This window comes from Lygodium microphyllum, chromosome 20, assembly GCF_053477565.2.
Source record: "Lygodium microphyllum isolate KBCC chromosome 20, Lygodium_microphyllum_v1.1.10, whole genome shotgun sequence".
Lineage (NCBI taxonomy): Eukaryota > Viridiplantae > Streptophyta > Polypodiopsida > Schizaeales > Lygodiaceae > Lygodium > Lygodium microphyllum.
The window spans coordinates 132511746-132526197 of NC_141154.1; the positions used below are offsets into that span (position 1 = coordinate 132511746).

At 41.5% G+C, this 14452-nt stretch overlaps 1 protein-coding gene across 2 annotated transcripts in view; it reads left to right on the plus strand.

The window, feature by feature from the left end:
* Window positions 1-3078: 3078 nt before the first annotated feature.
* LOC148019412 (Clathrin adaptor complexes medium subunit family protein) overlaps window positions 3079-14452 on the plus strand; it is an 83531-nt gene continuing 72157 nt past the window's right edge. Inside the window, exons 1-2 of one of the 2 annotated variants that reach the window (XM_087661055.1) lie at window positions 3079-3310; window positions 3449-3543. In XM_087661055.1, coding sequence (XP_087517181.1) covers window positions 3253-3310; window positions 3449-3543 — 153 coding nt within the window. In that variant the 5' untranslated portion in view covers window positions 3079-3252. The remainder of the gene's footprint in view (window positions 3311-3448; window positions 3544-14452) is intronic. The other variant, XM_087661054.1, reaches the window with a different exon arrangement.

A 14452-nucleotide genomic window follows, 5' to 3' on the forward strand; every position in this document is an offset into this window, starting at 1 on the left:
GGGTATGCAAGCTAAATATTGTTGTCTTGAATTTTCAACATGAATCTTTGATCTTAGGGTTAAACACTTAATACATATGCTTAGTAAAAATAGGGTTGGACTCTTGAATCAAGTCCCATATAGGAATTTCATAGGTTTCTTCACTTACCGTCACTTGGTATCATGCTCGATTAAAGGTAGCTACTATATGCTACATGTTTTCTTGGTTTGGATATGAGATTTGAAGGTTGTTTGGTTGCATAAGGCCTATATATAACATGGTATTGTCTTACACCAAGGTTATCTCTAGGTTCTTGTCTTAGAGCTTTTGGGCAATTGTCCCAATACACGGTATTGTGCTTGTATAGTGAGTGTATGCATCGGACTTGTTTTGTTCTGCATTGTATGAATCAAAGCACTTTGTGACAATTTCAATCAAAGTTTCTTTGTTCTCAAATTGATTCAATTTTCTCTTTTGTTATTCTTTTCAAATTGTACTCTCTACAACTCCATTGGTTAAGGCCTTCAACTTAATACTCCTTAACAATATTCTTTAGGATTCTTCTCTTGTTTTGATGCAATCAAGTGATGATGATGAGGAGTTCATTATGACCATGAAGAATGATTGGGGGGATGATTTACATACTTAAATTAATTTTCATAGCACCTTAATTATACTAACCTTTGTACTAGTCCCCTTTCATACACCGATTCTCAGTTTACACACATTTTTATAAATAGTTTGGGATTGTGATTGAATTGAGATCATTTATTTAAGATCCTTTATTGAATCAAGTTTGTTACATTTATTATTCCAAACATTACTAGAGGGATCATGCATTCCTATTGTGTTCAAAAGAGAGACTTTCAGTTGTGATTGTAACCTTTGTGTCTTGTGAATATGTTGTTTGTTAGAAATAATACACATACCAATTGAGAGAATAGAGAAATATCTGTGAAGACTTGATGGTTAGACATGGAGAAGGAAGCATAGTGAGTGAGTTAGAGAGAGAAAAGGCCATCATAGATGGAGACACGGTGTTTGTGATTATTTTCTTGTTGAAGTGCATGTGCTTATAGCTTTGGGTTTTCATTGTTGAAGACTTGACACCTTTGAGAGGGAATTGAAGAGAGCAGAGGTCTACCACTAGAATTCTACCACCAAGTAAAGATCATAGAGGGCATGAGGTTTTAAGAGAGCATCATTGTGTGAGCAAAGGATTAGTGTTTTCCTTGGAGTCATTCATGGTAATTGCTACTCATTATACCTAAGTTGGAGACAATCAAGTTTAGTGATAAGCCATGAAACCCTTATTGGTGCTCCTTTGTGTCTCAATGTGGTAGAGAGGGTTTACTCTATCTGTTGGTTGCATATCAATGTATATTGATGGAGGTGCTAAGGTATGTGTAGTCAAACATGCTTGTTTGTAGAGAATGGACTTGGAGATGATATACCTTTCAAGATTCCAGATCAAGCTTGCCAATCACTTGTAGATTAATTGCTTGGGGATCATTCAAGAGATAAAAAGTTTCTCATGGTTCCAAAAGAATAAAATTGCAATGTGATGCTTGCATGTCTAGAAGCCTTTCTAGCTATTATGGGGAGATAATGGCTAAGAGCGGTCAAAGCCATTCAAGATTGGGGATGAGGCCTTCTTGATCTCTATGATAGGAAGAGATTGAGAAGGAAGCTTAGCATGGTAACCAAGAAACTAACAGAGGATAAGAGTGAAGAGGAGGAAGGAATAGAAAGTGAAACATCCACTTTAGAATGATGGAAGAGGAAGACACATCAAGATTAGAGACTGATTCCAAACCTGGAGTATCTAGAGCTCTCTTGGAAGGAAAGGAAGTTGCTCTTAACCAAGTTGTGGAGGAGAAAGACCCAAATAGTAGAGAGAGAGAGGAGCTATTAGATAATAAGGTGCATATACCTGAAAAAGGAAAAAATGCTTAGCCTAGACCTAATCCAAGGGGAGAAAAAGGCCTACCAAGGTATGCTTTATGAATACCCTAACTTGTTCATTACTTCTTATGAGGATATTTGAGGGTATAAACGAGAAGAATTACATATAGAATTAAAGGATGGAGCCAAACTTGTGTGTCAAAGATTGAGGCCACAAATAAGCATGTTTTTAAAGGAGTAGGTAAACTTCTTAATGTATGATTTATATACCAAAGTGGAGTTCTCACAATAGGTAAGTACTATTGTTATTCAAGCAAAGAAGAGTGGTGGCTAGAGAAGATATGTGGATTTTAAGCCCTTAAGTGCAGTTACTCAAAGAGTGGTGGCTAGAGAAGATATGTAGATTTTAAGCCCTCAAGTGCAGTTACTCAAAGGAATCACTCTCCTCTACCATTTACTGATAAAATTTAGGATGAAGTAGCAGATTATAAGATGGAATTCCAACTAGCTAGGGCTCTCGAGGATCAAAAGAAGAAAACCTTTGTTACTGCATGGGGTTGCTTATATTACAAGTTTTTCCGTGTGGCTTGTCCAATGGGCAAGCTTGGTTTAGAAAAGGGTGAATGGAATGTTTTCTCCTTATTTGCAAAAGTTCATAAGATTGTTCATTGATGATTGTTGATTCTATAGCCTAAGGTATATTCATTCTTAGAAACTAGACTTAGCCTTTGGCAACTAAAATCTTTAATTTCTAGTTGAACTACAAGAAATGTAAGTTAGCTCAAGCTAGAGTGAAGTTGCTTGGCCATGTGATATTTGAGAATGGAATTGAAGCATATACTTGCAATAATAAAAAGAGAAATTAATACATTTAATATAGCCATACAATTTGTATGATACTCTAATTATTATATATTTACTAATAACACCCAGAATGGGGTTGCACACCCTGAACATTTCAAGTCACAAAATATCAATATCAGTAGTCGCCGTGGGGACATGGGAGGATTGTAGACTTCCCTTCGAATAGATGACTTGATTTGCATGAAATGCAATGTAGATCGAAGCACACTTTTGCTTATTTGAGCGCGATACGATGTATGTTGTTTGACTATCGAAAAACTTTAATGTGATGTGCTTGGAAAGAAAAGAAGATATAATAAAGGACTCGTAGATGCCACTCGATGGACCCCAACGTTCTTTAAGTCACAACACTAACTTCTCAAGTCACCGTGGGGCGGTGAGAGCATTTGTCGACTTGCCTTCGAACAGGTGACGTGACTCGATTCGCAGCCAATGCCATGTAGAGCCGAGCACGGGTATCTGGCGTCCATGTCCACCTGAAAGCACAGAGACTGCAGAAGAAGATGATCTCCCAGTTCTTTGTGCTGTCTCTGAGGGGAGACAACATCATCTTCAGAGATTGTAAGCGGATCGCCTAATTAACCCTTGCTTGCTCACCATCATATGGAACACGCCTCTTGCTTGAGGTGCATCTTCGTATATTTGCTGGTAAAAAAGGCTGACATTTTTCTGTTTCGTGCTGTAATCCTGACCTCGCAGATCGTGCCGATGTCACCAAGAGCAGTGCGGAGATCTTCTTCCGTAAGGTGAAATTCTGGAAAGGGGAAGAGGGAGAAGAGGCGCCGCCTGTATTTGTGAGTACACTCTCTCCTTCCCAATGGTGGAGCAATTAGACATTAAAATCTTTTAGGATTTTGCCAAGGTCAAATCTATGTTTACGAGTGGATTGTAATGATAAGATCATGAAATTTGACATCGGAAAGCAAATTGAGCCCTAGATGGTCAATATCTCATATATTGTGTTTGATCCACTTAGGGTCGATTTTTGAAGGTTTATGTAATATACTAATATATTTAGTAACTGGAATTTATGTGGATGTTAGGCTTTGATGGGTTTAGACAATGAAACTGAGAGAGTGATTCAAATGGTCTTCCCTAGAGCCTGATGGTAAAAAATGGAATATCAAGTGTGAAGGAGTGATAGTATGTCAGAATGGGCCTACCATATCAATACATTCTCATGTTGTATCTTTGTTCAATCAGCCATGATATAGGGTTGGGTAGGCTTTCAGAAAGTTGTGCAAATTGCCATAAAAGTTGAACAGTAGTCAAGTTTATTTTATCTAATGATCTGGTTCCTGTATAGGTGTAAGCCTAGTTATGAGATAGAATATTCTTGTATATAAAGAAAGAAACCGTATTTGAGCCCATTGGGCCTGCCGTAATCATAGATCTTTATGCTGATGACTCTTCCAGACCCCTGAATAAAAATAAAAAAATCCATACCTACTAAAGATATGGCCAAGTGGCTTAAGACATTGGTTTATGAGTAAAATAATTAAGACACACAACTCACAAGACTTAGAGAACCCAATAACAAAAATGATTCTCCTACTCTTATATTCCAAGAAGAAAAGACTGCTAACAGCAAATCCATGCTGTAGTCCAGCCCATACGCCTACTGCAGTAGAGATAGGCTTCAAGTGTATTCTTAAACATTGCAGGGAATCATGTGATGTCACTCTATAATAGTTGGCTGTGGGATGCTCAATTTGTCCATGTCATACTAGGCCAAATCTACATCATTGCAGAATTTACAGCTACCTTAAAATGCGTATTGCTTAGGCCTCTTTTACTTGATCTATTGTCACCACCAACCATTTGCATTGACCATTAGAGCACCATGATACTTGAAATGTTTGCACAAAGCACATTGAGGTTCATTATCACTGTCTAAGAAAGGATTCATGTTGGTGAGATCAACTTGTTCTATGTCTACATAGGATAATGTGGCAAACTTGTTCTTGAAGCCTCTTCTTTGAGGATGCATACCATCTTGGCCATCAATATTGGTAAATCTCTCCCAATGGGCTTTTGACCACTGTAAGACTTTTGTATGTTTGCTATGCAAGGCTATGTCTCCATACTTTGTATATATATGAGTTAGCATGACTATTATATAAAAAATCTATAGCTTGGTGTTGGGTTAATAGCATCTTGACTAGTCTCTTAGGGCTACTAGGTGTTGCTTGAAGATATACTAGGGTTTGTACTCAGGAAACACAGAAAGTATGACCACGACTAAAAAACAAAGATTGGATAATGACGTGCAAAACTCAAAACCTAAATGCAAAACTCACAACTCAAACACAAATAGAGAAAGAGAGAGAAGAAGAACTTTAAAGTGAATGAATGTTGTAAATGAATGTAAGAGTGCACAGAATGCTCAAGGGTAGAGTTGAAGAGTGTTAGAGTGTGATGTCCACTAGAGATGGATCTCGAGTGCTATGACCACCAATTAGAGATGTCAGAGTGTGAGAAATTGCAAAACACTGATCATCAAGGTAATGGGAGACCTAGGCAACATCAGAGGAATTGGAGGATGATGTAGGTAGCCACATCAATTGTAAAAACGCAAGCTGATTTAGTTGCCAGGTGGAGATCAGCCGGTCGCCAAGTTTGGAGTTGTAAACACAAGTTGATCCAGGTGTTGATGATAGGAAACTGTAGGCGATAGTTGGTAGCTGAAAATGCAATAGCGTGCGACCTCTAGGCAGCAAGGCGACAATAGGGATGGAGATGCTAGGTACTAGAGAAGATGGTGATGATGTGGCAGCAGTCACATGGGCTCGACAGCCATTGAGTGGAAGGCTGATGGTTGAAATTTGCATGTGGGAGTGAGAAATGTGCACATAAGGGTTGAGATAAATGGTGGATAGCTTGTTTATTTATAGATGCAGAAGGATCCTCCCAAATTAGGGTTTTGTACGTGAGTCATAAAAACTCTCTAGAATTGCTCCGGGTGGGAGAATAGATACGGTTTTTGGCCTTTCAAGTAACTGTGTCCCATGGGGAGAATGAAAAAGGGATGGTTAGATCTAACACATGACAAAACAAACAAGCTAACCCAACCACCTGAGGATGTTGATGACGACAAAAAGGGTGATGAAGGATGGTGAGGTGGTGGTAAGGTGGTGAAGAACCGTTGGTGGAGATAGCTCAGGATTCAAGGGGTGCTTTAGCCTTTGTACAATGAGATGCATAGAGGAGTGTGCTACACGATGAGAATGCACATGCAGCAGGTGCCACTAGTCTTCCTCATAAAAAAAATCGTTCACTTGCCTAATGTCCTTAGACAAAAATGATGATGATGATCATGCAATGCAAAGGGAATGTACTAAGGGAAAGGAGGCCAATGTCGAAGACAATTGCGGAATCCTATAGAATACCAAGAAAGGGTAGGTACCCCCTCTTAACCTTGGATGTCGAAGTCGAAGGAGGAAGAGAAATTTGATGTTGGTCTTCGTGTGGTGCTAAGAACCATGATGATAGATGAAGATGAGGATGAAGCATCTCGATTGGAAGAGCAAGGTAGAAGTCACCACCATGATAGCATCAACAAAGATGATGCACGATCCGCTTGGGGAGAGGAAGTCTCCATGCTGGTAGAAGAGCAAATGTCCTAGGAAGATGAAACCATAGAAGGAATGATGCATATCCCTGGTCTCTAGGTCAGGAAGAACTGGTGCAAACTTGCATGTTAGCCCTACACTGAAATACAAAACCTTGCAAAGAGAGTTCAGAATTTGCAAAACAGAGGTTAGTAGTGAGACGCTCCAAAGCAAAAAAAAAAGAAGTAAAGCTAAATAAAATTTGTGCAATGAGTGTGTATGTGTGAGTGAATGCAACAGAAGACTAAAGAAGGAAAACCCAAGGGTGTGGCTATCATGGCATACTTTTATCAGTAGGTCATGTATATATGCAGATTTGTTGAAATTACATCTTCATTGCATGCTTTGCAAAAGAAAGATGTGCCATTTAGATAGACGACAATGGAAATTTTAGCATTTAAAAGGTCAAAGAAAAAGATGACTTCGGATCCTGTGCTTTTGTTACCCGATCTAAGGAAGTCATTTGTTGTTCAATGTGATACATGTGATACATGTGGTAACAACGGTGTAGAAAAGAGTTTGTAGGTTTATAAGAAAGAGCTCTTGGCTATAATTCATGCATTGTCTACATGGAAACATTATTTGTTGAGGGCTGATTTTACAGTGCAGACAGACCATCAAGCTTTGATGTAGTTTCTGACACATACAAAGTTGTTAGAGAAGCATATGAGATGGGCAAATTTTCTCTCTATGTTTCACTTTCAGATTGTACATATTGATGATAAAAAGAATATGTGGCTGATGCATTATCATATAAGCCACAAATTTCTGCCGTCAGCATGGTTTATCACATTGAGTTGGATGCCATGAAAGAGCAATGTGTTGCTGATTTAGACTTTGCTAATGTTTATGATCAACTTTGCAATGGCCAAAGGCCTAGAGTTATCATTGAAAGTCGCGCTTCTCTGTATGCAGACACAGAGGTATTGCTACCACGGTCAAGACATTGGAGCATTTTTTTTATTGGCCAGCTTTGAGGCATGACATAGAACAGTTTGTTAAGATATGCATCGTATATTAGAAGGTAAAGCATGATAGGCAAAAGATGCCAGGTTTGTTGCAGCCCTTGCCTATTCCAGACAGGCCTTGGTAGAGCATTACAATGGACTTTATTTTTGACTTCCTAGGACATCTACAGGGAGTGATGGGATATGGACTATCACTTGCAGGTTTAGCAAACAAGCCCATTTCATTCTGATAAGAAAGAAACTAAAGGCTGATCATATGGCATGATTGTTTTTGTAGCAGCTCTTTAAGTATCATGGTATGCTAGAGTTGATCATTAGTGATCGAGACCCTCAGATGACTAGTTTATTTTGGAAGGGATTGTTTGAGAATATGAGTATCACGCTGAAATTCTCATCATCCTTTTATGACAGACAGATAGTCAGTCTAAGGAAGCAAATTCCACAGTGTTAGATCTTTTGAGGTGCTATGTTTCAGACCACAAGGCACAGTGGGAGTAGTATCTGCCCTTGATTGAGTTTGCTTACAACAACACAATGTGTAGTTCTATGGGCAAAGCTCCATTTGAGGTGGTTGAGGGTGGCAAGAAGGTACAATCTATTTTGCAAACTAAGGATAAGATCTTTGAGGTTGATCGTTATGTGAAAAACTTAGATGTAGCCTATGCAAAGATAAAATATGCAGCTAATCGCCATAGATATGCTTTGCAGTTTGTAGAGGGTGATCATGTATTGTTGTATTTTGCAAAGGTAAGGTTGAAAAAGATAAAAGAAAGAGAAAGTTGTATCCGAAGTTGAGTATGGGCCATTCCAGATGTTGGAGAAGATCAACGATATGGCATATTGATTGAAATTACCTCTACATTGGCAGATACACGATGCCTTTCATGTCAGCTTGTTGAGGCCTTTTCATGGTGATGTGCTAGAGGAAATGTCTGCTGAAATTCAGCTTGAGGTTGAGGAGTTGGATGAGATTTTGATACTCGAGTAGATTTTGGTAGATAAGAAAAGAAAAGTCAAGAGTAAAGTTTCCAGGAGATACTTGGTGAAATTTCAGAATTATCCACCAATGGATGTCAAATGGATGGAAGAGGATGATTGACAGACCATCCTCAGTTATTGTAGCTTTATCTAGATGCCTTTCAGTTAGAATCAACTTTAGTTTCGGGCTCTGTCAAGTTTAGCACAAGGGTCCGAAGTATTGTCTGATTCTCAAGTGGGAGGTAGCACTTGCACTGCTCCAATTATGGACAGCTCTCGTATGTAGTGGATCTCGAATGTATTCAACATGCATCCAAGGTACTGTGCTGATAGTATGTTTGCCATGAGGTCATTTCTTAGTGTACTAGTCATTGTGAGATGTATGCAGATGAGTACGAGTTTTACTTGGGCATTGGAACTATACTTTGGCATTAGCTTATGATTAATTTTGCATGAATTTTGCCTCAATTTTGAGACAAAAATTCTACTAAGTTTCAGCTCAGTTTTCGATCAGCTTGTCACTTTTGGGATTAGTTTTGCTTCAATTTTTGCATTGATTGTTGGTCAGTTTTTGCAATGAGTTTGTAATCAGCTGGGGGTCACATTTGCATCAGTTTATGATCAATTCTTAGATCAGCAAAAAGTGATTAGTTTATGGTTAGATTATGCTTAGTTTTCAATGGTTTACATTTGATTCCATGGACAAGAGTATATGTTATGATTGCCATTGATGTTTTAGCCATGGTTTATGCTTGGTTATGCTATGCTATGGTTTGGTTTTTCCAGATGAGTTGCGCTCATGAGAAATAGACATGCACATGATAATTTGGTAATGTTTTTGAGATTCTTTGTCAGTCTTATGTTATATTATGATTGGCTGGTAATTTTTAGCATGTGTTGGGCATATGGAATGGTTGAGCAACATGCAAAATGTTGTGTTAACTATGATGCCTTGTGGAAATTCCAGTCCACTATTTTCTGATGCATTTGGTAGTGCAATCGAGGATGATTGCAAGGATTTTAAGAGGGAGGGCTGTCATGGGAACGTTTATTTTTGAAACCTCACTTAATATGTGCATTAATTTTTAATCACATGGTTAAGTAAATGTTGCACATGTGAGGTATAACTAGGAATAGAGTAAATTTACAAGCCCAAGAGCCAAGAAAATCACAGGATATCAAAGGAAAAGTTGCTATAAGTTATGCCGCATACGTACTTGGTGATATCTGGTGTCAGTTGTTGGCTTAGGTTATTCATTTGGCCATAAGTATCAGTTGGTGACACTAGAGAGGTGGTGTTTAATGGTACCTAACGCCAATTTGATGGTCAAATATGACATAGAGACACTCACGAATGAAAGTTGCCTATCCGATTTAATTATTGGCCAGTCAGATTATTTTTTGGGTACCAAAATAATTTTTAGATTAATTTTCAGTATTTAAAGACTGAAAATTCATATTTAATTATAGATAATGCTGGAAAAACCATTTGCGAAGATTGCCACTTGTAAAAAATGCACATGCAAGTTTGAAAAACATATTTAGAGGCTAGAGAGAGTCATTTTAGTGCTTTCAATCTGCAAGAGAGAGAGACAGGAGATGTTGCTGGTCTGATTTGCAGCCATTGGAGGAACTTCTAAGGTAGCCAAGGGCAGGAGAAGACTAACTAACAGTAGGTGATAGCATCTATAAGCTGTTGAGAGAGGGCAACAATAGTGAATGATTGATTTTCTTTAGATCTTTGCATCTACAAGCTATTGAGACAGGGTAGTAACAGTAAATGATTGATTTTTTTCAGTTCTTTTTGAAGAAAGTCTGAGTTCTCTCTCTCTCCTTAGTACAGCCTTGCTCTGAAGATTACAACATTGAGATCACCAGAGACTAATAACTTTCAGATTTCTTTGCAGTAAATCCTAATCTATAGAGTAGAAATTAGGGTATAGTAACAGCCTCGAGAAGCGTGCTAGAAATTGGAAGCTCCTAAAGTTGGATTGAACAGGGCTGAAGCTGTTTTCAGTCGAATTCAGGTGGAGGGACTAGCAAATCAATGAATTGTGAGAGTGCGCAACGGAAGAAGAACACGAACACGGAGGAGAGGAGAGAGAAAGCAGAGAATGAAGGAAGAAAATCTGCACTGACTGAAATGAATGCTGAATACACTGAAATGGACTGATCAGTCCCTGCACGCAGCCCAAAGCGTCAGTGAGGGCACCAGATCAGGCTGATGATGACGGCAGCATCGAAGACGGAGGAAGATGACGGAGTCGGAGTGTGCACCTGCCAAAGAAGGAGGGAAGTTGATAATACAACTGACTGCCAAGTGGGAAATGGCTATAAATAGCCAAAAAACCCAAAAACTGGCCGACCTGAAATTTGAGGCCATAAATATGTCCGACCAGCATTTAATGCTGATCTGACCAGCATTTAATGCTGGTAAAAATGCCAGGAATGCTCAGAAAAATCCCGGAAAGGGTGGACAATGTCCGGCAGGTGAGGCAGGCTGATGAATGCAGAAACTGCCCCGGGAAATGCACATCTGAGTGCTCTAGAATGAGCTACCTCCTCCGTCAAAACAAGTGATAGACAAGTCAGAGCTCCTAAAGTCCTCATCTGACTCAGACTGAGGCTCACAGGCAGGAGATGACAAGGCATGACAAACATGACTGCTAACACCCCCTCTCAGATCCTGGATGTGGCGGAAGGCCAAGGAAGAAACGGATCCTGGGGTGGCAAGAGGAATGCCAAGGTCGATGAAGTCCGTCGATGTAGACTACTGCTGAAGGAGCTCCTCACGATCCTGGGAATCCCCCTCTAAAACACTAGGGGCCAGGGAATCCACAGCCGCATCACCGAGATCGTCCCCCTCTGAAAGGGATGGGGGGGTACGAGGGAACCACCGGAGGAGAAGGTGGGGGATGGGAAGGAACCTGTGGAATAGAAGGTGCACAAGCGGGAACGGGTGTAGCAATAGACTGCCTCGGAGGACCCTGCATCAAAGAAGGGGAATGGAGCTTGTAAAGCCCGCTCTCCTGCCAACCTGTAGATAAGACAGCTCCTGTAAGAGAATCCTCAATAACAACGGCATGCTCGGTGAAGATCACTCGTGTGCCAAGCCTCGTAAGGCCATAAACTGAGAGGAGGGGAAGGCCCAAATCCGGAACATATAGGGCCTGTGAAAAGGAGCTCGAAGGTCGGTCGGTAAACAAAGGCAATGTGCCAATACCACTAATAGGCACCAATAAAATGTCACCAACAGTGACTGAACCCTTTGATGGACGGAGATCCTGTAACAAATCACCTTTGGGAGTCATATGACTCGAAGCACCACTGTCCACTAACCAAGGCTGCGCAGAAGACACTGCAGCCACGGAAGAAGGATCCTCCTCCAAAGCATGGATATGAAGGAACACTGACTCATGGGTAACAGCTGGTGTAGAGGTAGAAGAAGGCTCCGATGTAGATCCACCCTTCGCTCCCGGACGAAGGTGAGGGTACTTCTTCCAGCATTTCTCCTCGGGATGTGTCCCTTTCCCACAGTGTGGGCACTTCGGTCTCTCTGAATCTGAGTCAGAGCCTGAAGAACTGTCCTTCTGCTTAGCCTTTGACTTCTTCTTCTTCTTCTGTCCTCCCGAACCTGCAACAAAGGCTCTAATGGAGTCGGATCCACTAGCATTGACCTCTCTGAGTCGCTCGTCATGCTTCAAGACAAGCGGGGATAGCTCCTCCCATAGAAGCTTCTCACGGGTCCTCGATGTAAGTAGGCTGGTGTAGAAGACATCAAACCGAGGCGATGGCAGCTGAGTCAAAAGAATCATAGCCATGTCTTCAGAAGATATCGTCCGACCGAGGGACGCAAGCTCATCCCTCATATCCTGTAATCTGTTGATGTGGTCCGTCATGGAAGGACTATCATCAATAGCGAGCATCCGCAACTTCTTTTCAAGAGATATCCGGTGGGCAAACGTCTTCTGTTGATAGAGAGACGCAAGCTTTCTCCACACGTCCGCTGCAGTCTTCAACCTGTGAACATGAACAAGGACAGAATCCTGCAAACTCAGAAAGAGGAAAGATCTGGCTCTAGAATTGAGCCGATCCCATAATGCTGCACGATCCATAGATGTCCCATCTGCGGGATCCACCTTAGGCCGGGGAATAGGAACAGAAACAAGCTCCCAAAGATCAAAGGAGTCCAAGATACACTCCACCTTGCAGGACCATAGAGAAAAGTTGGAGCCATCCAACCGGTCCTCTTTGGGCAGCTGAGGAAGTACGGGTACCTGTACAGGGGGTACCAAAGGCTGCATCTTCGGCCCACTGGAAGGGGATCGCCGAGATACATGAATAGAAGGGGGACGGGAAAGAGGAATAGACTCCGTATGACGATCCTCGCGATAGAAATCACGCCTCCGTTCAGATGAATGTCGAGACAAAAGCTCATCATCTGAATCATCAAAACCTGTAAACTGATGATAAGACATCTTCTAAATCTGCAAAACACCAAACACCAAAGAAAACTGTGCCGATGCCGAAGAATGACCACCAGAAGGGTCACCAACCACCAGAAGAACCACCAAACTCCAGGAAATCAGGTCGCCTAGCACGAGAAGGTGAGAACGCAGCTGTGTAGGGCACAAAATCCGGAGGGAAAGTTGCCAGGCACCAAAACGCAGCCCAGAAAAGAAGCGCCAGCTGGAGATGAGCCGCCAGGAGGGAAAACGACCACCTTGGATGCAAAACGCAGCCTGTAGTGGAGTCGCCCAGCTGAAGAGAAGGCCGCCCAGCTGAAAACGCAAGGAGACAGGGCTGGTTGATGACGTGGCAGCCTCTGGAAGGGGCTGATGCAGCAAACGCAAATATTCAGACCACCTATGCAGCAAACGCAAATATTCAGACCACCTGGAGGGGCCGCCTGGCTATTGGAGAGAAGGGGGACAGCAACAGATGATAGGTGTGGTGTCTCTCCAGTCGATGAAGACCTCCGTGCTCTCAGTTTGGCGATGATACCATGTGAGAGTGCGCAACGGAAGAAGAACACGAACACGGAGGAGAGGAGAGAGAAAGCAGAGAATGAAGGAAGAAAATCTGCACTGACTGAAATGAATGCTGAATACACTGAAATGGACTGATCAGTCCCTGCACGCAGCCCAAAGCGTCAGTGAGGGCACCAGATCAGGCTGATGATGACGGCAGCACCGAAGACGGAGGAAGATGACGGAGTCGGAGTGTGCACCTGCCAAAGAAGGAGGGAAGTTGATAATACAACTGACTGCCAAGTGGGAAATGGCTATAAATAGCCAAAAAACCCAAAAACTGGCCGACCTGAAATTTGAGGCCATAAATATGTCCGACCAGCATTTAATGCTGATCTGACCAGCATTTAATGCTGGTAAAAATGCCAGGAATGCTCAGAAAAATCCCGGAAAGGGTGGACAATGTCCGGTAGGTGAGGCAGGCTGATGAATGCAGAAACTGCCCCGGGAAATGCACATCTGAGTGCTCTAGAATGAGCTACCTCCTCCGTCAAAACAAGTGATAGACAAGTCAGAGCTCCTAAAGTCCTCATCTGACTCAGACTGAGGCTCACAGGTAGGAGATGACAAGGCATGACAAACATGACTGCTAACATGAATTTGGGGCATTTTCCATTTCCATCAAAGCGATGAAGGCCAATTGACTGCTTGAATCAAGGGGCAAATCAAATTGAAGACTTGCTGATTATTTTGGACAGCTAGGGGAGTTGGAATACCAAAAAGGATTGGGAGAATCCCATTGTACATAAACTTCTTCTTCAATTAAGTTAAAGAAATACCGAAAGGGGCGCCAGTTTTGGGGCCTAGGATGTCCATTGTCCAAGATTGTAAGTTATTTTGCATTTCTCAATTTTGTAATAAATGTTACCATTGTAACTAAGTTCTAATTAGGGAAATCCAAGGGAGATTGGTTTCACATGCTTGTCTTCGAGTATGAGCAGCAAGAGGAGTATCCAAATGACTGTCTTGTAGAGTGTGCAAGTACCATCTAGGTATTTGTCTAGCCTCTTGATTATCTACATGCTCTTGATGAACCTCAAGTTTAGTATCTTGCTGAATATTCAGATCAGCCATAGGCTGAATTTCTGCATTATTAAATCGAGCGACTAGCTGAAA